Source organism: Oncorhynchus masou, chromosome 15, assembly GCF_036934945.1.
Source record: "Oncorhynchus masou masou isolate Uvic2021 chromosome 15, UVic_Omas_1.1, whole genome shotgun sequence".
In the NCBI taxonomy this organism is placed as follows: domain Eukaryota; kingdom Metazoa; phylum Chordata; class Actinopteri; order Salmoniformes; family Salmonidae; genus Oncorhynchus; species Oncorhynchus masou.
This window is the reverse complement of record NC_088226.1, coordinates 65005088-65032300: the sequence shown is the minus strand read 5'-3', so window position 1 is coordinate 65032300 and position 27213 is coordinate 65005088. Positions and strand designations below refer to the sequence as shown.

The 27213-nt window shown below is 41.5% G+C and overlaps 1 protein-coding gene across 3 annotated transcripts in view; it reads right to left on the bottom strand.

Annotated features, from left to right (window-relative positions):
- LOC135556661 (pleckstrin homology domain-containing family A member 7-like) overlaps positions 1–27213 on the bottom strand; it is a 189324-nt gene that overhangs the window by 154849 nt on the left and 7262 nt on the right. The window contains exon 1 of one of the 3 annotated variants that reach the window (XM_064990036.1): positions 3716–4034. The exons of the other annotated variants lie outside the window; for them this stretch is intronic. Coding sequence (XP_064846108.1) covers positions 3716–3867 — 152 coding nt within the window. The 5' untranslated portion in view covers positions 3868–4034. Of the gene's footprint in view, positions 1–3715; positions 4035–27213 lie in introns of those variants that run through there. 3 annotated transcript variants of the gene reach the window in all.

The window sequence follows — 27213 nt, the reverse complement described above, 5'->3', positions numbered from 1 at the left end:
TTCGGCAGCCATGATGCTATAAGGGTCAAATTTGGAATTTAGCCAGGACACCAGGGTTAACACCGCTACTCTTATGATAAGTGACGCGGGATCTTTAGTGACCAGAGTCAGTACACACATACACCATCTGAAAAGACAGCACCCTACACAGGGCAATGTCCCCAATCACTGCTCTGGGGAATTGGGATATATTTGTTTCTACCAGAGGAAAGAGTGCCTCCACCTGGCCCTCCCAACACCACTTCCATCAGCATCTGGTCTCCCATCCTGGGACAGACCAAGGACCAACCCCGCTTAGCTTCAGAGGCAAGCCAGCAGTGGGATGCAGAGTGGTATGCTGCTGGAAGTGGTGTTGGAGGGCCAGTAGGAGGCACTGTTTCCCTCAGTGTAGCGTTAAGACATTCAACCCAATGCTGTAGTACTCAGTGTGGTGTTTCTCATCGAGAAGGCCCAGATTGATCTTACAAATGTTTTTTTTTTAATTAATATTTAACCTTTATTTAACTAGGCAAGTCCGTTAAGAACAAATTCTTATTTACAATAGCGGCCTACCCCGGACGACACTGGGCCAATTGTACTCCACCCTATGGGACTCCCAATTCGAACCAGGGACTGCAGTGCCTTAGACCCCTGCGCCACTCGGGAGCCTGAAGACTAATGTTTCTCCTACATGTTGCTGTAAAGCAGCAATGTCAACAGCAGCTCCAGGTGGTGAGTCTGTGTGCAGCAGAGCACAACAGATACAGGGACACAAACTGGTGAGGGCCTAAAAAGGTGACACTTTTTTTTGCACTGAAACATGCAAAACAAATCCCTGATGGGGGAAAATGCAGGTTAACTAATTAAACAACAAAGAATATGATCTACATGATCAGTCTCTGTGTGTGAAATAAAAAGTGGTTAATCTGAACATAACTCATAGCTAAAAAAAATGTAAGAAAGCAACCCAATGTCATTTGTTGCCTAGACTTTACTGCAAATGACACTCAAGTCTTGAGAAAAAACAATACACTAATATTGCAGTTAGCCATGACAATATAATAAACAGAACACTTGTGACCACACACACACCTAAATATTACACTTGGGAAAAAAACATCTTAAAGTAGAAATAGAATGAAACAAACAGGCATTCCATTTTTGCTCTATTATAGTGGCCACTACAGCAGACATCGATCAAATGAACAAGGCTACATGTGTGCAAAAAAATAACATTCACTGAGGAAAACATGTGTTAGTGAGGGGGGATTAGACAAGTGTTACTGTCAAGTTCAACACAACAAAAACAATATATATTTGGGCTACACTGCACATTATTACATTGTACACTTTCTGCCATTGGACATCTGCTCGACAATGTGCCAGCAGAGCATGAGACCCTTTGTTGTTATAATGGATCTCTTTCAGGCAGAGTGTAACACCTGACATACCCCTTTTTATCCACTGTATTGAGAAAGTGAGAAAGAGGGAAAGTGTTGTGTTCCTTTCACCTCTACAGTGGCATCCAGTGTAAGCCAGACCCAGCTCCAGCTCCAGCTCCACTTGATCCCTGAATCCACTTGTTTAACAAGCAACTCCTCATTTTCACCGAATTCTCTCATTCTGAAAATTAACCACATACTGAAGGAGGAAAACATTACTCCACAGATAGTAGTTAGTTCTTTAGTAATTCACAGATTACCAGGGTCCAGTAAGCAGCGAACGCGTTATAACTTGAGGAACGGCAAGGAGTCATATACCAGTTATAGTGAATTGGTTAAGTTACTAAAGTTACCTCATCTGATGTACTTTATCAGGATGCTCATTTTTATAAACTCCATTATTTGATCAGTTAGGTGGGCTAATGTTGCTCAACATTTCTCTGGCTAGCTAACGGAGAATTTGATCCAGCAAGCAAGATACCTTATGATAACAATACTTGTTCCACCCCACTTTCTCCCTCACCTCAAACTTTCCAAATGCCAGTTGTTTTTCGGTTACAGCTCATGAAGTACGCTTCATCACCTTCTCACCCAGTCACCGTGGTCAGGCTTCTCACCTACTTGACCTCTTCATTACTGTTCAGAGGACACACTGCTGTAAACTAACTGGCAAACTGCCATTCCGCTCTTTCCAGAGCGGATCGACATGAATCACGTAGGTCATTTATTTTGGATTCAAAACGACGAATATTCTCCAAAAAGTTTGCATCCCTGCAGATAACATTAGGTTATGGTTCCTTAGTTATTACATCAAGGACGTACAGTAGGTATGTGACTTGGCACACTGATACATAGCTATTCCACATCTGCTAGGCTATATCTCAGAATTTATCTGGTGCTGGAGCCAGCTCAGGCACCAGGGATGTTGGTAGAAATAAGGTTTGTAATGTGATGTCTGATGTTTGTGATGTCTGGTAGAAATAAGGTTTGTAAAAACCATTATTTTCAGACAGCATTCCACACAGACAGCAGTCATAGCACGTGACGCATACCCAGAGTAAACCTGAGGCAAAACAGCCAGGTACATCCACATGGCTAACCCCACCACTTCATTGATCTGTGCCATCCACAAGAAACACTGTAGACAACTTCAATGACTAAACACTGATGACACAGTTCTGTCCTAATGACTGTACAGGGGCAGAATGACAGATTTGTACCTTATCAGCTCGGGGATTTGAACTTGCAACCTTCCGGATACTAGCCCAACGCTCTAACCACTAGGCTACGAAGTTTACAAATTAGCGCAAACATCAGAATTTAGCTTGGTCGCCACTAGGGGCTGGCCGATCTACAGTGACGTGTTGTCTCTGTTCAGTAACAGCATTTTGGTTTGCTTGTGAATATCACATTTTGAATTTAAAATGCTTTCTGATGTTTTAAGAATCTGGTCCTTGTAGTCATCACTGATTTGCATGTTAAAGTTTTTGGTCAACACAAATATATGTCTATGGCCTGTCAGACTCCTACAGTGAGAGGCTATCCACCTGTTGCATGGGCTGGCTTTGGTAAGAGGGACTGGGTAATTGCTGACCGTGCTAGTAATGCTGTCATATGCCTCCAGTCAATCCAAATGAATCCAATGTCTGCTTTCTGAGGGTGCCGTTAGGGTGTGTATGTGTGTAAGTATATGTGCGCGGTTGACTGTATGTATGCGTGCGTGTGTGTGGTTGACTGCGTGCGTGTGTGTGGTTGACTGCGTGCGTGTGTGTGGTTGACTGCGTGCGTGTGTGTGGTTGACTGCGTGTGTGTGTGTGCGTGTGTGCGCGTGTGTGTGTGTGTGTGTGCGTGTGTGCGTGTGTGTGTGTTTGTTTGTGTGCGCATGTGTATATGAGCGGTTAAAACAGTGTGATGCAGATGCCACACGCACTGCTGTCCCAAATAGGGTGATGTACAACACGAGACACGTCTTCACCAAAAAACAAATGTAACGAGCTGTAATGCAGCAGTTTATAAGCCTCGCTGCTGCTGCGGATCAATATCAATACCACAAAAAGGTATTTATCTAACACAACTCCTGGGTTGTGTTCACTAGGGCATGCAACGTAAAATGTGTAAGAACGTTTTTGCAACGGAAAACAAAAACCAGCGTTTCTCTTCCTGTGTTTCAGTCCGTTTTCTTCCATTTGGTAATGAAGAAAAAGTGTTGTCAGGATTTGGCAAGACTGAATTAGGTGCAAACATAAGGAACGTATGAAAAAAGGTTAAGTAGGTATTAAGTATTCAATGTTTACCTGGGGTTGTAGGTCAGATCCCATGTTGTGGAGATGTAACTTCCTACGCTAGCGACAGCCTTGGTTCGTCTGGGCCATGTGGCGACATGCTTGATGGGAACCAGTTGGTGACCTGAGTCTCTTGCGGGGTCAGAGCTAAAGCAGGTCCCCATCCTCAGAGGACTAACTGTAGCTAGTCTGTATATTTCTCCCTCTAGCTCAGGTAGTGTTTTGGCTTGTCACTATGTCCCATCTCTTTTTCCCCTCCTCCTCTCTTAGTCCCATGCAGTGTTAGTCTTCCCTCCCTTTGTTTCGCTGTCTCCTTCTGTCCTCTATTTCCGTATTCTGTTTCTTCCTCTCGGTCTCCTTCCTCTCCAGTGTTGAGCACATGACACCCTTTCTCTCCCTCTCTCCACTCCAACTCAGAATGCTAATGTTTTTGCACCCGAGCACTATTGACAGAATGCCTACTGTCTCCCACAGTGCAACGTGGACACTGGACAGATGTTTTGGCCACAACACAATGCATCTACCAACTCTCGCCATCTCTTCCTCAATTCCTCCTTTGTGTGCGTCCTCCTCCACTCCCCATCTGTGTTCTGTATGGTCGGGCCCCCACACTGCAAAGACGAGCCCCTCTTGTTTGTCTATTAGAATCAATCATGTTGAACAGAAGTCATATGCCTATGGGCCCTGGTAAAAAGTAGTGCACTAAATAGGGAGTAGGGTGCCATTAGTGAAATAACTTAGGCCCTCTATTATTATTTTATCTAATTATACACATTTTCGGGATGGTAAAACGTTTTCAGTGTAACCTTAAACTACTAAAACCAGATATAAAGTATGTAGAAAGGATAAAGGAGCTTTATATTTTTTTTAATATACACTACCGTTCAAAAGTTTGGGGTCACTTAGAAAAATCCTTGTTTTTGAAAGAAAAGCACATTTGTCCATTAAAATAACATCAAATTGATCAGGAATATAGTGTAGACATTGTTAATGTTGTAAATGACTAGCTGGTAACGGCAGATGAAAAAGCCAGCATCCCAGAGTCGCCTCTTCACTGCTGACATTTACATTAGTGTTTTGCCGGTACAATTTAATAAAGCTACCAGTGGAGGACTTGTGAGGCGTCTGTTTTTCAAACTCGGCACTCTAATGTACTTGTCTTCTTGCTCAGTTGTGCACCGGGGCCTCCCACTCCTATTTCTATTCTGGTTTGAGCCAGTTTGCGCTGTTCTGTGAAGGGAGTAGTACACAGCGTTGTACGAGATCTTCAGTTTCTTGCCAATTTCTCACATGGAATAGCCTTCATTTCTCAGAACAAGAATAGACTGACAAGTTTCAGAAGAAAGTTCTTTGTTTCTGGCCATTTTGAGCCTGTAATCGAACCCACAAAATGCTGATGCTCCAGATACTCAACAAGTCTAAAGAAGGCCAGTTTTATTGCTTCTTTAAAAGAACAACAGTTTTCAGCTGTGCTAACATAATTGCAAAATGGTTTTCGAATGATCAATTAGCCTTTTAAAATGATAAACTTGGAATGGGTAACAACGTGCCATTGGAACACAGGAGTGATGTTTTCTGATAATACAAAAATCTGCCGTTTCCAGCTACAATAGTCATTTAGAACATTAACAATGTCTACACTTGTATTTCTGATCAATTCAATGTTATTTTAATTGACAAAAAAAGTGCTTTCCTTTCAAAAATAAGGGCATTTCTAAGTAACCCCAAACTTTTGAATGGTAATGTAGGTCCATTAGTCAGGGATAATTGAAAATTCCAAAAACAATGAATTTAGAGTGATATATTTTGTTTTTATGTTTGAGCAAAATAATACAGAATTAGTCATGCTAATTATGCCGAGAATTGCAATATTTTCTCTCAGCACCATGGCAGAATATGTAGAATTGCAGGCCCTTTTGGAATTACTAGAATAGGTATTTCCATTCAAGTGGTGTGAGTGAGGGGCTTTGTCCACTCTAGTAATTCTATGCTTTCTCCCGTCGGTCAGGCTTGTGGCCAACACAACAATACCACAATGCACAACAGAGGTCCAAGCTGGTGGAAACTAGATTACCACTCAGAGAGCCCAAAACAGTGGGTGGGTATTATCCTCTCTTTTCAAGTGATGTCTTAATTTAATATACCCTTCAAGGTTTGTTTGTGTCTCTACAAGAGAAAGAATGAGAGAAAAGAAAAAAAAGAGAGAGAGATTCCATCCTCGGAGGCCTGGACGTCACCTATAGCCTCGTTTGACGTCCATCAACCTGTTCTGTCAGTATTCGTCCTTGGGAGTTTGTTCTTTGCATCCCTTTTGTCTGGCTGTACGAGTGGGAACCTTGTGTAGAAATAACAAGCTGAAGTAATAACATCCTCACAATCCAATATCCTATTCTAATAGGGAGGACTTCTTCCAAAGGTTGTGTTTATAGAACATCTCTAGAGATGTCTGCTCTGGCCAGCACTGCTACTGACTGACTGAGCATGTTTTCATGTTTTCTACAATAGCATAGAGCGCTCTCCAATATAATGTGTTTTTCATTGTCTTTGGATGCTCTCTCAGTTGTCTAAATGAAGATCTTCTCCTCCTGTGGTCTGACTGTCCACTTGAAGTTAAGTTATGCCCTTAGAACAGTGCAGTCTGTTTTTATTGTATGTGTGTGTATGCCTTAACCCCCACATGTCTTGTATAATCCCATAACAAGACAATCCCCCCCTCCACCTTACTATTGTCTACTTCTGGCATTCTCTTAACTTAAGCCTAGGTGTCCCGCTTCCGGTGAAACTGGAGGGTGCGCAATTCAAATAAGTAATCATAAAAAAGTATGGTTATTAAAAATGTAGGTACATATAAAAAAAGTGTCTTATATCGGTTGAAAGCTTAAATTCTTGTTAATCTAACTGCACTGTCCGATTTACAGTAGCTATTACAGCGTAAACATGCCATGTGAATGTTTGAGGACAGCTCCCCACATCAAAATATTTTTCCACCGGCACAGGTTTCATGAATTCACAAATATCGATTAAATATTCACTTTTTGAAAATCTTCCTCTGATTTGTCATCCAAAGGGTCCCAGTTATAACATGTAGTGTAGTTTTGTTCGATAAAATCCTTCTTTATATCCTGAAAAAAGTCTGTTTAGTTGGCGCCATCGATTTGAGTAATCCACTCGTTCAACACGCAGAGAAAGGAATCTGAAAATCTACCCCTAAACTTTGTTTCAACAAGTCAAAAAACGTTTCTATTTACTCCTCAGATACCCGAAAATGTAATCAAACTATAATATTTCTTACGGAAAGAAGTATGTTCAATAGGAATACGATTTTAAACAGGTGCGTCCTGTCTTCATGGCGCGCGCAAACACTAATTTCCAAGACTGTGTCCCTGTACTAAAACTGATATTTCTTATTCGTTTTGGAAGTTACAAGCCTGAAAACTTGGACAGACTGCTGACACCCTGTGGAAGCCATAAGAATTGCACTATGGTCGCTAATTTTAAGTATGCCCTATACTTGCCGTTGTAAGAACGTCATCTCAAGAAAAAAAAAATTCTGGTTCGTTTTTCTTTGGATTTTCTCCTACCATATCTATTGTGTTATATTCTCCTACATTATATTAACATTTCTACAGACTTCAACATTTCTTCTTTCCAATGGTACCAATTATATGCATATCCTGGCTTCAGGGCCTGAGCAACAGGCAGTTTACTTTGGACAAGCCATTCAGGCGGAAATTGAGAAAAAAAAGGGTCCTAGCCCTAATTAAGAGACATGAATACCACAGACAACGTGGGAGAGTTCTGGTGAAATAACCTCACAATGTTATTCTCTCAGGAGTAGTGTGGTCTTGCCTGGTCCCAGATCTGTTTTTGCGGTCTTACCAACTCCTACGATCATTGTCACGCCATTTGGAGAGAAAAAAACTGAGCTGGTGGAAACTACATTCCACTCAGAGCCCAACACAGTGGGTGGGTATTATCCTTTCTTTTCAAGTGATGTCTTCATTTAATATACCCTTCAAGGTATGTTTGCATACATCTTTCTTTACTAGAAAAAGAAAAAGAGAGAGATATACAGAGACAGAAGGGTAGAGTAGCCGAGAGGGTGATAGCAGTCTACAGACAGTGTGTACGCCTCAGGGCACTAAACACAAATATAAAAGAGTTACAGTTCATATAAGGAAATCAGTCTTGAAATAAATTCATGAGGCCCTAATCTATGGAGTTCACATATACATCTCTTGGTCAGAGATACCATAAATGTAGGGGTGCGGATCAGAAAACCAGTCTGTTTTGAACACCATTTACCTCATGCAGCGCAACACATCTCCTTCGCTGATCAGGTTGTTGACATTTACCTCATGCAGCGCAACACATCTCCTTCGCTGATCAGGTTGTTGAATGTTCTCCCACTCCTCTTCAATGGCTGTGCGAAGTTGCTGGATATTGGCGAGAATTGTAACACACTGTCGTACCAATCGATCCAGAGCATCCCAAACATGCTCAATTGGTAACATGTCTGGTGAGTATGCAGACCATGGAAGAACTGGGACATTTTCAGCTTCCAGGAATTGTGTACAGATCCTTGCGACATGGGGCTGTGCATTATCATGCTGAAACATGAATGGCACGACAATGGGCGTCAGGATCTCGTCACGGTATCTCTGTGCATTCAAATTGCCATTGATAAAACGCAATTGTGTTTGTTGTCCATAGCCTATGCATGTCCATACCATTACCCAGTGGTGGAAAAAGTACTCAATTGTCACACTTGAGTAAAAGTAAAGATACCTTAATAGAAAACGAGTCTGACTCAAGTAAATGTCACCCAGTAAAATACTACTTGAGTAAAAGTCTAAAAGTATTAGGTTTTAAATATATTTAAGTATCAAAAGTAAATGTAATTGCTAAAATATACTTAAGTATGAAAAGTGAATAATTAAAATCCTTATATTAAGCACGGAACAATTTTATTATTTATTTTTGGAAAGCCAGGGGCAGGCTCCAACACTCAAGACATAATTTACAAATTAAGAATGTGTTTAGTGAGTCAGATCAGAGGCAGTAGGAATGACTAGGATTGTTCTCTTTAAGTGTGTCAATTTAACCATTTTCTGCTAAACATTCCAAATGTAGCGAGTACTTTTGGGTGTCAGGGAAAATGTATGCAGTAAAAATACATGATTTTCTTTAGGTATGTAGTGAAGTAAAAATATAAAAATTGTAAAGCAAAGATACCCCCAAAAACTACTTTAAAGTATTTTTACTTAAGTACTTTACACCACTGCAATTACCCCACTGCCACAATGGGGCACTCTGTTCACAAAATTGACATCTGGAAAACGCTCGCCATACACGTGGTCTGCGGTTGTGAGGCCGGTTGGACGTACTGCCAAATTCTCTGAAATGACATTGAGGCGGCTTCTGGTAGAGAAACTAACAGTCAATTCTCTGGCAACATCTCTGGTGGACATTCCTTCATGCCAGCATGCCAATTCCATGCTCCTTCAAAATTTGAGACATCTGTGGCATTGTGTTGTGTGACAAAACTGCACATTTTAGAGTGGCCTTTTATTGTCCTCAGCACAAGGTGCACCTGTGTAATGATCATGCTGTTTAATCAGCTTCTTGATATGCCACAACCATCAGGTGGATAGATTATCTTGGCAAAGGAGAAATGTTCACTAACGGATAAAAAAAAAATTGAGATAAGCTTTTTGTGCTTATGGAAAATTCCTGGGATCTGTTATTTTAGCTCATGATACATGGGACCAACACTTTACATGTCGCTTTAATATTTTTGTTCAGTATATAAACAAGTGTTACTGATCAGAGCACTAACTTCACAGCAGAAATAAACACAGCCCTGGTATGATGTTAGAGCAACAGCACCACAGATATAGAAAGTATATTCTGGTAACCCTGGTTTCCAGTTAGGCCTCCATTCTCAGCACTCTATAGACTACTACACCAGGGGTCTACAACCTCCATTCTCTACACTCTATAGACTTGCAACCTTACAGTTAACTAGTCCAACGCAATAAAGACCTAACTCTCTCTCATTGCACTCCACAAGGAGACTGCCTGTTACGCGAATGCAGTAAGCCAAGGTAAGTTGCTAGCTAGCATTAAACTTATCTTATAAAAAACAATCAATCATAATCACTAGTTAACTACACATGGTTGATGATATTACTAGATATTATCTTGCGTGTCCTGCATTGCGTATAATCTGACTGAGCATACAAGTATCTAAGTATCTGGCTGAGCGGTGGTAGACAGAAGCAGGTGCATAAACATTCATTCAAACAGCACTTCTGTGCGTTTTGCCAGCAGCTCATCGTTGTGTGTCAAGCATTGCGCTGTTTATGACTTCAAGCCTATCAAATCCAGAGATGAGGCTGGTGTAACCGAAGTGAAATGGCTGGCTAGTTAGCGCGCGCTAATAGCGTTTCAAACGTCACTCGCTCGCTCTGAGCCTTGTCGTTGTTTCCATTGCTATGCATGGGTAACACTGCTTCGAGGGTGGCTGTTGTCGTTGTGTTCCTGGTTCGAGCCCAGGGAGGAGCGAGGAGAGGGATGGAAGCTAGAATGTTACACTGGCAATACTAAAGTGCCTATTAGAACATCCAATAGTCAAAGGTTAACGAAATACAAATGGTATAGAGGGAAATAGTCCTATAATTTCTATAATAACTACAACCTAAAACTTCTTACCTGGGAATATTGAAGACTCCTGCTAAAAAGAACCACCAGCTTTCATATGTTCTCATGTTCTGAGCAAGGAACTTAAACATTAGCTTTCTTACATGGCAAATATTGCACTTTTACTTTCTCCTCCAACACTTTGTTTTTGCATTATTTAAACCAAATTGAACATGTTTCATTATTTACTTGAGGCTAAATAGATTTTATTGATGTATTATATTAAGTTAAAATAAGTGTTCATTCAGTATTATTGTAATGGTCATTATTACAACAACAACAAAAATCGGCCGATTAATCGGCATCGGCTTTTTTGGTCCTCCAATAATCAGTATCGGTGCTGAAAAATCATAAATCGGTCGACCTCTAGAAGTTATCAACATTTTAAAATGAATAGATTTGGTAGATCATTATTCAAAATCAGTTTATTCTGTTGTTGCAAGCAAACATTTTTTATATATATATATATTTGAGGACCCCCGGTTTGAATACCCCTGCACTACACAGAATATGCCATTGTAACAGAGTGCATAGGTTTATCTTATAATGACCCTCAAGTTCTACACACGTAAAAAAAACACAAATAATGTGAAAGCACATTTTAATTCACACAGCTCTGCTGGTTATATTGATATAGGCTACAATCTACTAATAGATAAGAAATCTAAGAGACAGCACCGGCTGAGGGTAGTAAGAGGTTTTTTCAATTTTCGCCCAAAATGACATACCCAAATCTAACTGCCTGCAGCTCAGGACCTGAAGCAAGGATATGCATATTCTTGATACCATTTGAAAGGAAACACTTTGTAGTTTGTGAAATTAATGATGGAGAATATAACACATTAGATCTGGTAAAAGTTAATTCCAACAAAAAAAACTTGGATTTTCTATTATTAATTTTTCCCCCATCAAAAAAGAAAAAGACCATCATATAATATTGCAGTTTAGGCACAAATTAGATTTTGGCCACTAGATGGAAGCAGTGTGTGCAGATTTTCAGATTGATCCAGTGAAGTATTACAATACTGGACAATATTTTGTATCAAGTCTGCCCAAACATTTTCAACAAGTACATAACTATATGAGAACATACAAAAATAATATGTGAATACAAAATGTAAGTTTACACACTTCCAGGAATGTCATACATGATTGATCATTAGGCGGCAGGGTAGCCTAGTGGTTAGAGCGTTGGACTAGTAACCGGAAGGTTGCAAGTTCAAATCCCCGAGCTGACAAGGTACAAATCTGTCGTTCTGCCCCCGAACAGGTAAAATTAAATTAAAAAAATAGCTTATACACCAACTTTCATACATCTAGATGGCCTGTGCGGGTGGTGTGGAGACAGCAGGGGTTCAAACTGTAGAACCCAGTTCCTACATTTGAATATAAAAATGGATTTTATTAAACAAAACTATGCTACATTTAATCTCTGGGACCCTCAGGATAACAAATCAGAGAAAGATTACTTAATGTACGTACATTGTTTACATTCAGAGGTGAATGTATCGAACCAGTTGCCGTGATAAGTGTTTTGTTGTTGTGTACTCTCCTCAAACAATAGCATTCTGGTTTTCCACTGTAATAGCTACTGTAAATTGGACAGTGTAGTTAGCTTAAATTCTTGTTAATCTTTCTACCCATAGAAGGCTTCTTGAGAAATGCTCTCGTTACGTACAACATCATGCTAATCACATAAGCGCACGTTAGCTAAACCATCCTGGTATCGGGACACCGATCCCATAGAGGTTAAGGAAAAAATCGTTCCTAAGTGCAATTCCTCAAAGTGTTCCTTAGATAATTCATAGTTTTCTTAAAACGTAATAAATATCTTCTTATGTGTCATTGCCATTAGTGACGTGCTTGAAACCAATAAATAAGCATGTGACAGGACGAGAGGATTTGGTCCACTATAACAAGGTGTTGATATTGCCATTTTATAACATTTATCTCATCTATGTGTCTCGGGAATTTTAAAACATGTAGTTGGCTCTCGAACCCATTATACACAAAAACAAACTTTATTTTTCACACATTATAGCCATCAGAATAGCTATATCAAAATCAAAAATGGATAACCAAGAAAAGTGCAATATAAACTTCAGCAAAGAAGACCTTGAAGTGATGTTGAAGGAAATAGCAGCCGGGGAAACTTCATAACTGCGGGGTCACTGCAGAGACCAGAAAGAGAGGATGGGCGAGAGTGGGCGAGTCTGTCTCTGCTGTCGGGGGTATGGCAAGGGACAGTGACGCCCTAAAAAAGAAGAGGTCCGACATCAAGTCGGCTGCTAAGAAGAAGGGAGCTGAGAGAAGCAGGGACTTAAAGACGTTAACCAAGTTCTTCTTTGCAAATTGACAAGCTCACGCTAGCTATTTAACACTTATAGAATATTGTAATATATTGTTAATTACTAGCTAGCTAGATAGTTTTGTTGCTTTATTTAAATGTTCGGTAGCCAACTGTGTCTGTGGCAGTGGCGCAGGAAAACTTTCATGGTATCCATTCGTCACAAGACAAGGGTTTAGCTGTCCTAAAGTTAAGTACATTTCCAAGATGAAATGCTAAAATATTTTAGAATCATTTCTTCTTAACTTTTTTCTTATGAAGAAACATAGGGAAAAAATTAAGAACATTTCCAATAACTGTATTGAGGAATAGCAACTTTGCTTAACTTTCTTCATTTATATTTTTTTATTTAACCTCTTGAACCTCTGGGGGCAGTATTTCATTTTTGGATGAAAAACGTTCCCGTTTTAAACAAGATATTTTGTCACGAAAAGATGTTCGACTATGCATATAATTGACAGCTTTGGAAAGAAAACACTGACGTTTCCAAAACTGCAAAGATATTGTCTGTGAGTGCCCCAGAACTAATGCTACAGGCGAAACCAAGATGAAATTTCATACAGGAAGTGAGCCAGATTTTGGAGGCGCAGTGTTCCAATGTCTCCTTATATAGCTGTGAATGCGCAAGGAATGAGCCTACACTTTCTGTCGTTTCCTCAAGGTGTTTGCAGCATTGTGACGTATTTGTAGGCATATCATTGGAAAATTGACCATAAGAGACTACATTTACCAGGTGTCCGCTCGGTGTCCTCCGTCGAAACTATTGCGTAATCTCCAGGTGCATGCACGTTTCCATTTGGTTCAGAAGAGAAAGGCAACTGCCACAAATGATTTATCATCGAAAAGATATGTGAAAAACACCTTGAGGATTGATTCTAAACAACGTTTGCCATGTTTCTGTCGATATTGTGGAGTTAATTTGGAAAAAAGTTTGCGTTGTAATGACTGAATTTTCGGGGGGGTTTCTTAGCCAAACGAGATGAACAAAACGGAGCGATTTCTCCTACACAAATAATATTTTTGGAAAAACTGAACATTTGCTATCTAACTGAGAGTCTCCTCATTGAAAACATCCAAAGTTCTTCAAAGGTAAATGATTTTATTTGAATGCTTTTCTTGTTTTTGTGAAAATGTTGCCTGCTGAATGCTAGGCTTAATGCTATGCTAGCTATCAATACTCTTACACAAATGCTTGTGTAGCTATGGTTGAAAAGCATGTTTTGAAAATCTGAGATGACAGTGTTGTTAACAAAAGGCTAAGCTTGTGAGCCAATATATTTATTTAATTTAATTTGCGATTTTCATGAATAGTTAACGTTGCGTTATGGTAATGAGCTTGAGGCTATAATTACGCTCCCGGATACGGGATTGCTCGTCGCAACAGGTTAACCATTATTTAACTAGGTAAGTCAGTTTAGAACAAATTCTTAATTACAATGACAGCCTACACCGGCCAAACACAGACGACGCTGGGCCAATTGTGCGCCGTCCTATGGGACTCCCAATCACGGCCGGTTGTGATAAAGCCTGGATTCGAACTAGGGTGTCTGTAGTGACGCCTCAAGCACTGCGATGCAGTGCCTTAGACCGCTGTGCCACCCGGGAGCCCATAAGTCTATAGTTTAGGTTAAAAAAAATGGCAGTTAAGAAGAAATTTCGTCTTGAAGAAGGTTTTGTGAATCTGGGCCCAGGTGTGTTAATTTTAGTCAATCACTGAACTAACCAACTGAGCAAGTTGATCAATTCAGTGATTGACTAAATTCAACACCTGGTCTTCCAGGTGGGGAAACTTCATAACTGCAGGGTCACTGCAGAGACCAGAAAGAGAGGATGGGTGAGAGAGGTCGAGTCTGTCTCTGCTGTCGGGGGTATGGGACAGTGATGCCCTAATCCCGGCCGGTTGATTAGGGTGTCAAATGTTTTGACTGATTCTGTTTAGTTATTTTCAGCAAATTATGTTATGTTTTCTGTTTTTGTTTTCCAGGTTTCCGTTTCCACAATTTTGTTTTTATTGAAAAATATCTAAATTTGATGTTCTAAGACTACAACAATGCTTAAACCACATCAGGTGACCACTTTTAAGGTCTGGGAAAATGTTGGCGTGCAGCTACCCTTTAAATCCAGGGCACCCCCAACAAGAGGCTGTTATTTGGTGTTGTTTTGTAGCACACATGTGTTGGTAGAGTTTGATAAACACTGGATTGAGGCAAATAATCATGATATCATTGGCTACTTTGTAGTTAACATTTAATGGAGAAGGAAAGGCTTTCCCAAAAACCATCTACCAGAAGATTTGTCATTAGCATTATCGCTAACGGCTACACAAAGTGGTAGCTGTGCACAACCCGCAAATACACTGACAGGGAATACACTTTGCCTCTTCAAGAAATACAAATCACTGATGCATTCTGTTCATGTCCTATGATAAACCTGAGAAATTCATTAATTTAATACATTTTGGAATATTGATGAATTCTGTTTTGTCTGGATTCCGGAATTCTGTTTTGTCTGGATTCCGGGATTCTGTCTGCATTTTCCGTATTGCAGATTTTATAGTGCACTATATACCCTGCGGCTCTCCAGGAACAGGGTTGCCTACCCCTGGTCTAGATTGTTAGTTCTCAAATATGATCTTATTAAAAAAATGTATAGTTCCATTATCTTTTCTACATATTTTATATCTGGTTTTAGTTGTTTACACTGAACACGTTTTACCATTCTGAAAATTATAGAAGTGGGCCGATGCTGCTAAATCATTACCGACACTCCCGAAAATATGATACTTTTTAAAATCATTTTCGGAATGGTAAAACGTTTATGACACACACACTCAGTGGTGGGATCAGTGACTATGCAGGGCCTCATAACTGGCCATGCCCCCAACATGGCAAACATCAAAAGTACCCAGCATGGAAACAATGTGCAAAGATCCCACACTAAGATCATGAGACAGGTGTAACCATGGCGATCTGATATGCAGCGTGACAAGCACAGACAGGAGGGTGAACTGGAGAAATAAAGCTAATTCTACTCTGACATCTGGGTTTTGTTTAGTGTGAGTCACATACATATACAAAAACACACACACAATCGATTTCTGTATTCTCCTGTCCAGCTCTAAAAGGACACACACACACATACACATACACACATACATAGAAGGCTTATCTTTAGATGCCATTCTCCAACTCAATGTAGACAGGAAAAAAGAAAGTGGTTTTGACATTACATTTAGATTTGAGGCTTTTAGTCTTTTCTCTCTGCCCACCCAAGACATTGTCAGTCAGTCAATCAGTCAGAGAACTGGAATAACAGTCATTCTAATGTGACTCCCAAAAGGCACCCTTATTCCCTACATAGTGCATTACGTTTGACCAGAGCCCTATGGGTCCAGGTCAAAAGTTGTGCACTATATATGGAATAGGGGTGCCATTTGGGACACAGATTAAAATACTCCCATCCTATTATGAAGCCTACAATGCTGACAAGATACAAGGTACAGTACTAAAAACAGTCTTTGCCTTTACCATAGATAATATAATGTTATACAGAGTAGGCCTGAAGTGAAGAAAACACACACACTTTTGCATATGTACATACTTATGCATGTACTGTATGTACACAAACGTTATGCAGACACACACAATAGCACTCTTTGGAGTTCTTATGAATTATTAGGAGATAAAAATCATAGGTTGTGGGAAGCAAAACCTGACAGGCTTTTATTGTTATATACAACAGACAAACAGGGATTTTCATTTCAGTATAGACTTAATTTCATATTCACAAAAACACTCAAAAGCCCCTAGCCTGGTCTATCAAACAATAAATTGTCTATTAGCAAACAGACGTGAATAAACAATGTCTCTTTCGAATCTAATACATTCTTAAAGTGCCATTTAAAACAATGAGTCCATCACCCTCCCCAAGTAATAGTGAGTCAGTCAAGATTAAAATGCTCTCTTTGCAACGAGACAAAGTTAAAGATGGAAGCTGAGTTTATGAAGTACTCTATGGGCGCCAGTCAAACATATTACACTGTTTGGGTCAGGTCGGATTCTAACCTTTCAGCATCAGGAATCATCTCATGAAGAAGCATCAGGAATCATATCTCATGAAGAGGCATCAGGAATCATATCATGAAGAAGCATCAGGAATCATCTCTCATGAAGAGGCATCAGGAATCATATCTCATGAAGAAGCATCAGGAATCATATCTCATGAAGAGGCATCAGGAATCATCTCATGAAGAGGCATCAGGAATCATCTCATGAAGAGGCATCAGGAATCATATCTCATGAAGAAGCATCAGGAATCATATCTCATGAAGAGGCATCAGGAATCATCTCATGAAGAGGCATCAGGAATCATCTCATGAAGAGGCATCAGGAATCATATCTCATGAAGAAGCATCAGGAATCATATCTCATGAAGAGGCATCAGGAATCATATCTCATGAAGAAGCATCAGGAATCATATCTCATGAAGAGGCATCAGGAATCATCTCTCATGAAGAGGCATCAGGAATCATCTCTCATGAAGAGGCATCAGGAATCATCTCTCATGAAGAGGCATCAGGAATCATCTCTCATGAAGAGGCATCAGGAATCATATCTCATGAAGAAGCATCAGGGATCTCATGAAGAAGCATTAGGAATCATATCTCATGAAGAAGCATTAGGAATCATATCTCATGAAGAGGCATCAGGAATCATATCTCATGAAGAAGCATCAGGAATCATATCTCATGAAGAGGCATCAGGAATCATCTCATGAAGAGGCATCAGGAATCATATCTCATGAAGAAGCATCAGGAATCATATCTCATGAAGAAGCATCAGGAATCATATCTCATGAAGAGGCATCAGGAATCATATCTCATGAAGAAGCATCAGGAATCATATCTCATGAAGAAGCATCAGGGATCATATCTCATGAAGAAGCATCAGGGATCTCATGAAGAAGCATTAGTATGAACATTACTCATTAGTCAACACACACTCCTCCACATTCTGCACACGCACACCCAAACACCTGTCACCCAAACACCTGTCACCCAAACACCTGTCACCCAAACACCTGTCACCCAAACACCTGTCACCCAAACACCTGTCACCCAAACACCTGACAAATGTAGAAATCAGGCATTCTTCTGGCTCTCACCACCGGAGCTACCAGAGACCCCAGCCTCAACATGAACGTGTCCACCCCAACCGGAGCTACCAGAGACCCCAGCCTCAACATGAATGTGTCCACCACGTGTGTGTGTGTGTGTGTGTGTGGAAACCTTGCCCCATGCCTACGCACTGATTCAAACATGACGAACTTACACAAAATGACATCTGAAAACGAGAGAAAATCCCTCAGCAGATCAACAAGTGTTAATATTAGTGAATGCTAGGATATAGACGTATCATTATCCATGACATACTGGAGTCAAGTGTTGGCCCCGTTCCCTGTATAGTGCATAGGGTCCCTTCAGGGATTTAACCCATCATACAACTATTGGGACATTAGAAGAATAGGCTTCTATGACAACATGAGAGGAGCATGATTCAATTGGCTCATTGATATGAATGGAATCACAGCCTCAAATACGTCGCCTAACTGCGAGGCAGCAAGGCTTTCTGTAAATATTTCAGTACATAGTATGTTAGTCCACTTGAAACACATAACACTCTTTTGAATGACAGTAGCAGTATTTGGCTTTACATGCTCCACATGCCTTTAGGGTCAGCCACAGCCCTGACCCAACACACACACACAAACAGTTGATCAGTAATTAGCCAGCAGCTGAATAACTCCCTGAGCTCAGCACTAGAGTGCAAATCCGGTGAGTCAGGCAGCACAGTGAGTCATTTCCCCCTCCTCTCTTTTCACCTATCCTCTCCTCTTTTCTCACTACCTCCCCAGGTCCTCATATGCAACTCTCCTCCTCAACTCACCTATCCTCTCCTCTTTTCTCACTACCTCCCCAGGTCCTCATATGCAACTCTCCTCCTCAACTCACCTATCATCTCCTCTTTTCTCACTACCTCCACAGGTCCTCATATGCAACTCTCCTCCTCAACTCACCTATCCTCTCCTCTTTTCTCACTACCCCACCAGGTCCTCATAAGCAACTCTCCTCCTCAACTCACCTATCATCTCCTCTTTTCTCACTACCCCCCCAGGTCCTCATAAGCAACTCTCCTCCTCAACTCACCTATCCTCTCCTCTTTTCTCACTACCTCCCCAGGTCCTCATATGCAACTCTCCTCCTCAACTCACCTATCCTCTCCTCTTTTCTCACTACCCCACCAGGTCCTCATATGCAACTCTCCTCCTCAACTCACCAATCCTCTCCTCTTTTCTCACTACCTCCCCAGGTCCTCATATGCAACTCTCCTCCTCAACTCACCTATCCTCTCCTCTTTTCTCACTACCCCCCCAGGTCCTCATATGCAACTCTCCTCCTCAACTCACCTATCCTCTCCTCTTTTCTCACTACATCCCCAGGTCCTCATATGCAACTCTCCTCCTCAACTCACCTATCCTCTCCTCTTTTCTCACTACCCCCCAGGTCCTCATATGCAACTCTCCTCCTCAACTCACCTATCATCTCCTCTCCTCTACGAACCTCCACAATGTCTCCTCTCTTTCACTTTTCAAATATCCTCTCGATTCTCTCCCAAGACAATATGGGACCAGTGATGCTCCATCAATGTCTCAACCTCTGGTAGAATACTAGTAACGATCCCAAAACTTTTTGGGTTCAAGATACGTTATGGAATGGACAGCACTCGTGTCATGTTCTAGCTAAATGCACTGGACTGAATGAATCATCTCCGCAAATACGCATTTCTGTCCCAAATGGCATTCTATTCCCTATGGAGTGCACTACTTTTGAACAGTACCCTGGTTTAAAGTAGTGCACTACAAACAGAATAGGGTGCCATTTGGAGCAGAGCCTTTGTAATGACTTGAATATTAGAAACAGATACTCCACTGGTTATTGTTCCTCTACTAAATACCCTCTAATATAAAGATCAACCATTAAGTATTTTTATTTGTCAGAGAGCAGAGGCGGTGTAGAGAGTATGACCAAGACTCCTCTCCATAGGGTTGCTATTAGCTCAGCTGTCCCTCTCTCCTCTCCTCCTGACTCTGGAAACACCTGGCTAAACCCCAGCAGAAACTCCCTGCATCCATTATTTACTGACAGAAAAATGGAGGGAGAGAGAGAGACAGGATGGAGGAAGGAGAGAGCGGTGTGCACGCGTGTGTATGACTGTATAGGAATGTGTGTGAGACAGTGTTTTGGGGTGAGAGCAAGCAGCATCAACAGAACTACCCAACTGGGAAGCGCTGATTCAGAGACATCCAAGGACATCCAACCCCTTCCTCCCTCCCCCTGCCCCTCCCTCCCTTAATGCGTTCTCTCCTTCTGAACAGAACATAAAATATTCAAGTTGGCTCTAGTCTGTTCCAATCCAGACAGTCCTGTGGTGCGTGCCGATTCTTTTTGCTGAATGCACTGCAGACAGCCACTGAATATAAAATCATTCCTTCCAAAAATACAGCACATCAAACTGAACAATGAGTCTTTTACAGGCTCCAAGGTCATGTTTCATTTATAGAGCAACGTAGAGCTGTTAGTGTGAGGAGAGGGGGGGAATGATTTACCTGTAACTCCTCTATGGGTTAATCATTCTCACACCAGCAGAGATGTACTTCCTCTCGCCGAGCTAACAGACAGGCAGATAGACGGTATACCACAGATAATATACAAAATGGCTGGTGCATAGGTTGCAGCGAAAAGTTCATCGTTATCAAAAGAAAGATCCACTTCAACAATTCCACAACCGTGCATGGAGATTATCCTTGCATGTACATTTCCAAAGAACAAATAATGGTGCCGCGACCAAACACAAACTCCGTTGGGCTGTTTTGAGCTGCCAGAAAACTGCTGCTCTTTGAAATAGCCATGGTATTATTCATCCAAATGGCACCTATCCCTATAGGACACTACTTTTGACCAGAGCCCTATGGGTCTTGGTCCAATGTAATGCACTACATAGGGAATATGGTGCCATTTGGGATGCTCTCTATGGTCTCCGAGACTCCTTTGTATCCTTGTCGTGACCCTATACTCTATGACTTTCCACAGGCCTACTAAATGCATCTTAGTTATCACTTACTGAAGTTGAACCCTCCATCATAAGACCCACATATACACCATAATAAACGATATAACATGTCACAGGCCTACATTATAAGCCCATATGGCCTGGGCACCAAAGGAAAAAAAAGGAATATGACACTGAAATAAAACAGGACAATCACACTCAAATTAGGCTACACCTGTCATCAAAACAGCCTAAAATCTCAATGAAGTGTTACCACATGGTTTTAGCCTGTTTAATATCACAAGGCTTCTACAATAGTTGACCCGTCCTAGTCGTAAAAAGCCACAGCACCGATAGCGAAGGTCAAACTCAACGGGGGCAGTCAGGTGTCATACTAATGCACTGTGGCTTTCTCCCTAGTCAAGGTGCCATAAAAAAGGAAGCTTTGTCTTTAGTAGGAGTCATTTAAAGAGGAAGTCCAAGATATACAACTACTTATGTGAAGACAATACTGCAAATTACAATGTTTCACGTAGACTTTATCTGTCAATGGCAGCCATCCAAGTGTGATGATTTTCAAGCTAGGGTTGTTTCAAGCCGTGGAGGCTGGTGGGAGGAGCTATAGCAGTACAGGCTCATTGTAATGGCTGGAATTGAATAAATGGAACAGTCAAACATGTGGTTTCCATATGGTTGATGTGTTTGATACTGTTACATTGATTCCATTCCAGCCATTACAATGAGCCCGTCCACCTATCGCTCCTCCCACCAGCCTCCACTGGCATCAAGCTCGGTTGTTTCTTTGGAACAAAGACAGGCAGTAACTGACTGAAAAAAACCCTGCTGAGCTTTCATTAACGTTGTGTGGTCTGATTTAATGTCATTTATTTAAGTCCATTACGCACAGATTCTGTTTTACCAAGATGACCCAGTTGTGTAGAGCATGATGCCCACTACCACGAACATTGTGGATTAATACCTGCAAGAGCCATAATACTGACTGTGTTTTTGTTCCTTGTAAGCAGCTTTAGGCTAAGCCCATCTGTGACATGGCCATGATATTATTACCATTGTGCTTCCATTGGCAAGCGTACACACTATATGTATTACTACAATAAGGACCCATGGCCGAGAGCCCAAAAGCAACAATTGGGTATGTGTTACAGCCTCTGCTGTAGAAAAGATAATGGAGCTGTATATTCATAAAATAATCTGAGAACTAAACTACCAATACAAAAAACTAAAACCAGCCAACCATTTAATGCGGATGAATTACCTGATGAATTTTTAAAAAAGTCACGACCATGCTGATGGAAACACTAAATGTGATACAATTTTATAAATGCTTAGACAATTTGTTAGTTTGACGGTGGGATCTTTGTGTCTGTAAAATTATGCGCAAATGTGCAAATGTAGATATAGTAAACTTGTCAACCGATGATGTGTGGTTTATTAGGCTACAGATTAAATAAATTATGATGAACTTCACAAGGTGATGAGCTTGATGCTCCTTTCCAATAAATTATTCTGATGACATTATGATTGATGCTTGGCTGCAGTTTGACAAATATTGTTATTATCCATAATAATCTCATCATGTAGGTAGCCTACCTGCACTGTATCTGCTAGCTGTTGGCTGGAGCGCATGTGCCAAGACAAGAGTGGGCACATTTGCTATATAATGCAACAGTTATGACAAAACAATCAGGAGAGTTGAAAGAGATAAAAACCCATTGAACTTGTATTTAATTCGGGACACAGGAATTTAACGGTAAAATAAATGTTTGTGTGCGCTACGTCATCACTCACAGCCTTTAACTCGCAAAAAGTCTGATGGAAATATCTCTGGTGGGAAAATGTGCACACTGTTTTATGCAGATTTTGAATATTTGCTGCTGTTACCGATATTTGTTATGCAAAGGGTTGTAGTAATAGTAGGAAAGGAACATTTGTACAAAGTTCTGATGCAAAAAAGTTAAGTATCTTGCCTGCACATTAACATCATATAACCTTCCTTGAGACATTGAGACCAGGGTCATGTTCAATAGACATGAAACTGAAGAAAGTGGTGCGAAACGGATGGTTCAATCTGAACTGGTCAAATAAAACGCTCATCTTATTTTTTGTTGCGAAACATTTTGGTACAGTATGACCTAACGAACACGACCCTGAAGTTGTTTCTGAACAGTAGAAGCTGAGCAGTGCTGCAGGTGGGAGCAGCACGCTATTGAATCCCAGTGCAGATGCAACATGAGGTAATTTGTTATTTGCATAACATCTGTATAACATATTGCATTCTGAGTGTCCATATGCTAACGAGGGAGCTGGGTCGAGTGAGTTAGATCAGGAGCATCAGTCTCTCGTATGCTGCTTGTATTGTGAAGCCACACAACATTAGCAATAAATACATCAAAATTTAAGTTACACCATTCTTAGTTATTAAACTAATATAGGCAAACATACAAAAAAAGTCTTGGTCCCATGTTTCATGAGCTGAAATAACAGATCCCAGAAATGTTCCATATGCACAAAAAGCATATTTCTCTCTAAATTGAGCACAAATTTGGTTACATCCCTGTTATTGAGCATTTCTCCTTTGCCAAGATAATCCATCCACCTGACTGGGTGTGGCATTTCAAGAAGCTGATTAAACAGCATGATCATTACACAGGTGAACCTTGGGCTATGGACACTAAAAGGCCACATTAAAATGTGCAGTTCTTCACACAACACAATGCTACAGATGTCTGAAGTTTGAGGCAGAGTGTGATTGGCATGCTGACTGCAGGAATGTCCGCCAGAGCTGTTGCCAGGGAATTTAATGTCTCTACCATAAGCCGCCTCCAACATCGTTTTTAAATCATTTGTCAGTATGTCCAATCGGGCTCACAACCGCAGACCACGTGTATGGCGTCATGTGGGCGAGCGGTTTGCTGATGTCAACGTTGTGAGTATGGCGTCATGTGGGCGTGCGGTTTGCTGATGTCAACGTTGTGAGTATGGCGTCATGTGGGCGAGTGGTTTGCTGATGTCAACGTTGTGAGTATGGCGTCATGTGGGCGAGCGGTTTGCTGATGTCAACATTGTGAGTATGGCGTCATGTGGGCGAGCGGTTTGCTCATGTTAACATTGTAAACAGAGTGCCACATGGTGGAGGTGGGGTTATGGTATGGGCAGGTATAAGCTACCAACAATGAACACAATTGCATTTTATTGATGGGAATTTGAATGATGAGATCCTGAGGCGCATTGTTGTGCCATTCATCTGCCATCATTACCTGATGTTTCAGCATGATCAATTTGTAAGTCGCTCTGGATAAGAGCGTCTGCTAAATGACTTAAATGTAAATGTAAATGATAACTGCATGATAACTGTACACAATTCCTGGAAGCTAAAAAGGTCCCAGTTCTTCCGTGGCCTGCATATTCACCAAACATGTCACCAATACGCATGTTTGGGAAGCACTACAATAGATCGATGTGTACGACAGCGTCTTCCAGTTCCTGCCGACATCCAGCAACTTCGTACAGCCATTGAAGAGGAGTGGGACAACATTCCAAAGGCCACAATCAACAGCCTGATCAACTGTATGTGAAGGAGATGTGTCACGCTGCCTGAGGCAAAGGTGTTCACACCAGACACTGACTGGTTCTGATCCACGCCCCTACCTTTTTTCAAGGTATCTGTGACCAACCAATGCATATCTGTATTCCCAGTCGTGTGAAATCCATAAATTAGAGCCTAATGAATTTATTTCAATTGACCGATTTCCTTACATGAACTGTAACATTTTAGAAATTGTTAGATGATGCGTTTATATTTTTGTTCAGGATAGATCACATGACACACAACTGAAGCTCTCCAATGAAGGTCTAAGCCAAGCCATTACCACTCTGCTCCCATGTACCCAGTTCCTTCAGATCTGCTCCCATGTACCCAGTCCCTTCAGATCTGCTCCCATGTACCCAGACCCTTCAGATCTGCTCCCATGTACCCAGACCCTTCAGATCTGCTCCCATGTACCCAGACCCTTCAGATCTGCTCCCATGTACCCAGACCCTTCAGATCTGCTCCCATGTACCCAGACCCTTCAGATCTGCTCCCATGTACCCAGACCCTTCAGATCTGCTCCCATGTACCCAGTCCCTTCAGAGCTGCTCCCATGTACCATTGTCCCTTCAGAGCTGCTAACAAGCCAAATGAGGAGGTTAGGAGGAGGGGGCTAAAAGTGTCATCCTACATTAGAGATTGGCCCTAACAGCCGCCAGTCACTCCTGATTGGAGCTGACATCCACCACCCACACCTGGCTGTGCGATCTGCAGCACTCCAGTCCCTCCATACCAACCGTCCCTCTTCCTCATCTCGTCACAGCCGTAATAACAATGCATTTGGAAGGTATTCAGACCCCTTGACTTTTTCCACAGTTACCTTACAGCCTTATTCTAAAAAAATGTAATTGTTTTTTTTCCCTAATTAATCTGCACACAATACCCCATAATGAAAAAGCAAAAACTGTTTTCTAGAAAGTCATGGAAATTAATAAATAATAAAAAGCTGAAATTTCAGACCCTTTTCTCAGTGCTTGCTTTTTTGAAGCACCTTTGGCAGCGATTACAGCCTCAAGTCTTCTTGGGAATGACGCTACAAGCATAGCACACCTGAATTTTCCCCTGTTGGAATAATAAAGTTGGATGGGGAGCATAGCTGCTTTCAGGTCCCTCCAGAGATGTTCGATCAGGTTCAAGTCATGGCTCTGGATGGAACACCCAAGGACATTCAGAGTCTTGTCCTAAAGCCACTCCTGCATTGTCTTCGCTGTGTGCTTAGGGTCGTTGTCCTGTTGGAAGGAGAACCTTCACCCCAGTCTGAGGTCCTGAGTGCTCTGCAGCAGGTTTTCATCAAGTATCTCTGTACTCTGTCGCAACCGGCCGCGACCAGTCTGAGGTCCGTGGGGTGACGCACAATTGGCCTAGCGTTCGTCTGGGTTAGGGAGGGCTTGGCCGGTAGGGATATCCTTGTCTCATCGCGCACCAGCGACTCCTGTGGCGGACAGGGCGTTCATCTTTCCCTCGATCAGGACTAGTCAACCAGTCCCTGCCACTGAAAAACTTCCCCACAGCATGATGCTGCCACCACCACGCGTCACCGTAGGGATGGTGACAGGTCCCGACGTGACGCTTGGCATTCAGGCCACAGTTCAATCTTGGTTTCATCACATCAGAGAATCTTGGTTCTCATAGTCAGAGTCCTTTAGGTGCATTTTGGCAAACTCCAAGTGGGCGGTCACGTGCCTTTTATTGCAGATTGGCTTTTGTCTGGCCACTCTACCAAGGCCTGGTTGGTAGAGTGCGGCAGAGACGGTTGTCCTTCTGGAAGGTTCTCCCATCTCCACAGAGCAATTCTAGAGCTCTGTCAGTGACCATCGGGGTATTGGTCACCTCCCTGACCAAGGCTCTTCACCCCAGATTGCCCAGGCGGTCAGCTCTGGGAAGAGTCTTCGTGGTTCCACTGTGTTCTCAGGGACTTTCAATGCTGCATAAATGTTTTGGTACCCTTCCCCAGATCTGTGCTTCGACACAATCCTGTCTCGGAGCTCGACAGACAGTTCCTTCGACCTCATGGCTTGGTTTTTACTCTGACATGCACTGTCAACTGTGAGACCTTTATATAGACAGGTGTGTGGCTTTTCAAAACATGTCCAATCAATTGAATTTACCATAGGTGGACTCCAATCGAGTTGTAGAAACATCTCAAGGATAATCCATAGAAACAGGATGCACCTGAGCTCAATTTCGATTCACATAGCAAAGTGTCTGAATACTTAAGGTATATGACTTATTTTTATTATTTATTTTTTCATCAACTTTGTCAAAAATTTCTAAAACCCTGTCATTATGGGCTATTGTGTGTAGATTGGTGAGGAAAAACAATAATTGAATCCATTTTAGAACAAGGCTTTAATATAACAAACTATGGAAAAAGTCAAGGGGTCTGCATACTTTCCGAATGCACTGGAAGATTCCTCTGACACTCGTGCAAGAAATGTATCCCCTGATTTTCATCCATCCCTGGGATTTGATCTTTTTTATTTAACCAGGTAGGCTAGTTGAGAACAAGCTCTCATTTACAACTGCGACCTGGCCAAGATAAAGCAAAGCAGTGCAACAGAAACAAAGTAATTACAATTCAGCAGATTAACTCTGGAGTGATAGATGAGAAGATGGTGTGTAAGTAGTGGTACTGGTGTGCAAAAGAGCAGCAAAGTAAATAAAAACAGTATGGGGATGAAGTAGGTAGATTGGGTGGGCTATTTACAGATAGACTATGTACAGCTGCAGCGATCGGTTAGCT